This window comes from Terrapene carolina, unplaced genomic scaffold (assembly GCF_002925995.2).
Source record: "Terrapene carolina triunguis isolate 2854851 unplaced genomic scaffold, T_m_triunguis-2.0 Scaffold90, whole genome shotgun sequence".
Lineage (NCBI taxonomy): Eukaryota > Metazoa > Chordata > Testudines > Emydidae > Terrapene > Terrapene triunguis.
The window spans coordinates 3049461-3052174 of record NW_020664441.1 but is presented as its reverse complement, the minus strand read 5'-3'; the positions used below and the strand labels follow the sequence as shown (position 1 = coordinate 3052174).

General features: G+C 47.9%; 1 protein-coding gene across 1 annotated transcript; it reads left to right on the top strand.

Moving 5' to 3' along the window:
- Positions 1 to 310: 310 nt before the first annotated feature.
- On the top strand, positions 311 to 1291 carry LOC112105661 (olfactory receptor 10V1-like). The gene has a single exon (XM_024198537.1). It carries the CDS (start codon positions 311 to 313, stop codon positions 1289 to 1291), a length of 981 nt encoding a protein of 326 aa, XP_024054305.1.
- Positions 1292 to 2714: the final 1423 nt, after the last annotated feature.

Here is a 2714-nt window from a genome sequence, read left to right as displayed (position 1 = left end):
GCATTTTAAGGGACTCAGAAATTATACATAATAGAAGAATGCACTGTAGGGAGACCATGAGTAGGTCTCCTTACATCAGTGCATGTCTGATTTCAGAACTAGCCCTGGAAGATGGGTGCCCAATTTTACATGTGTACATTGACAGTGAGGGTGGTTCCTAGCCAGCCCTGGACACTTCTTAGAGTTGGAAAGTTCTTCCTGAGATTGAATATGAATGTTTCACAGCAATTTAAAGCCATCTTCTCTTGCTCTGCCCTAGAGGACAGGTTATAGTGACTGCTCCTCTCCCCTCTTTTCTTTTGCCACGTCCATGGGGGAAGAAAACCAAACAGGGCTGATACAATTCCACTTCCATCCCCTCTCGACAATCCCCGAGATGCAGCGGCTGATTTTCCTCGCCTTCCTGCTGATGTACATGGTCAGTCTCTGTGGAAACACTACCATTGCAATCATTATCCACACAGACCGCTCCCTCCACACCCCCATGTACTTCTTCCTGGCCAACCTGGCAGCTCTGGAGATCTGCTACTCTTCCTGCATTGCCCCCTTTACTCTGGCCAACCTTGTGTCGGGAAGCAAGGCCACCATCTCCCTTGCGGGCTGTGGCACCCAGATGTTCTTCTTCATCTTCCCGGGAGGTTCTGAGTGCATCCTCCTTGCCATCATGGCATACGACCGATACGTGGCGATCTGCCAACCACTGCGCTATACCCTCGTTATGAGCTGGACGGTCTGTGTGCGCCTAGTCGCTGGGTCGCTGGTGCTGGGGTTCTTATTTGCTCTGCAATTTACTGTTCTGCTGTTCCACCTGCTGTTCTGTGGTACCAATGAAATCAGCCACTTCTATTGTGATGTGCTGCCCATCTTGCGTCTGGCGTGTGGCAACACGAAGAGCCTTGAGGCCATCATTTTTGCTGCCACTATCATAACCCTGGCCACCCCCTTCCTGCTGATTTGCATCTCTTATGTCTTTATTGTGGCCACCATCCTGCAGATCCACTCTGTGTCTGGCCAGCACCGCGCCTTCTCCACCTGCTCCTCTCACCTGACAGTTGTCCTTCTGCAATATGGCTGCTGCATCTTCATTTATTCCCACACTGGCTCCAGCTACTCCCCAGAGCAAGGCCAGGTGGTGTCTGTGGTCTACACCTTTGTGACCCCTGTACTGAACCCCCTGATCTACAGCATGAGGAACAAGGAGTTGAAGGATGCTCTGAGCAGAGTGCTGAGAAGGAAAATGCTGTCCCGAGAAAGTGACACCTTTGGGCCCTCGATCAGAGAAACAATGTAGAACTGGATGGCTCAAGCTGCTTGGGAATGGGCCATACAAGATTCCAGCTCTAGGGAACCAGTTTTGCTCTCGACCCAGGTTGTAGTGGTACAAGAAGCCCATGGTGTTGGAAAGTGAGATTATGCTGGTGCCATGAAACTTCATGTCAGTTGCATGCTAATACCAAGGAAATCTTAAAAATCCTGATTAGACATTCTCAGGCTAGTGGAAAAAGGGTAGTTTTGTCAGTATTAACTTTTCCCTACATTTTATCAATAGTTCTAGTAGCTTAGGGCTTTTGACTAGAAACTTGAAATTTGGCAGGCAGATATTTGTGTTTTGCTTTCTTCACAAAATTCTGTTCAGATGTGACGGAGTTATGAGCAGCAGCAAAATCACCATGTATGCGTGCTCAGTAGGACTTGTTAGATACTTGCTCCTACTTTCCTGAACCTTCCAACTGGTCACTGAGAATGCTCCCAGACCTCGACAGTGTTTCCACACCAGTACACAGAGTGACAGAAAGGACACAGATAAAACTGCTGCTGCAGGCAATCTTAATTCTAGCATGTCCTCATTTTTGAGTAACTGACACAGAACCTTAAAAGGAGTCTTTTAACATCATTTTTCTGCATGGAGTTTCTCTACATAGAATGTAGTAAGTAGCTACCCTCTCCAGATGCGCAGGAGATGGAATCTTGGGGGAGCCCAAGAGATAGTCACTGTGCTGGAATTAGAGCTGCTCTGTAATAATTTTTGGATATTGTATGTTGATCTGGTAATTGGGATGTTTGCTGTATGAATATACTGGTTCAGTTTAATAGGAGACTGTAAGGAAAAACAAGCAGGAGAGAAACAGGATGGCTCAAGATAAGCCTCTTCTCTGCAAACACTTGAGAGTTGTTAAGAGAAAATGCCATGATGGGAAAAGGCCTGTGTGTACTGGAAATCAAAAGGACTATAGCAACTTAAAAAAGACTAAGAACTATCTCTCAAGTTGGGGGACATCAGCCTAAGATGCAGCCTCCCCTTGGGGGGTCTGAAGAAATTATACCTGTCTGGGTAACCATCAGGGGGTGGGAAGCCTTTTGTGTAAGATAGACATGCATGTAAACTAGGGTGAGTTCCTTTGGGCAGTTGGTTGCTTTGGAGTCCCTTCACGCTCAGTGCAACTCTGGCCTATTCCTGTTCCCAGACATGTCTACACACTAGGCTGACACTTCCCCTACTCACAATGCCTTCCCAGCCAAACACAGCCTCTCCCTCATTCCTTCCATGCTGCCTCCTTCCCTTTACTCAGACCCTTCCTCCTCACTCAGCCCCCTCCCCGCCATGCTGGGAGTCATTATGACCTCACTCAGCCCCCCATCCTTCTCAGACAGCTAGAGAAGACCCACTGAGCCCTCTCTATTCTATTCCTATCCATAGATCCCACCCCCCAAGG

Excerpts from the sequence above, each read along its gene's own strand:
- LOC112105661 (XM_024198537.1), top strand. The coding sequence starts at position 311 with ATGGGGGAAGAAAACCAAACAGGGCTGATACAATTCCACTTCCATCCC.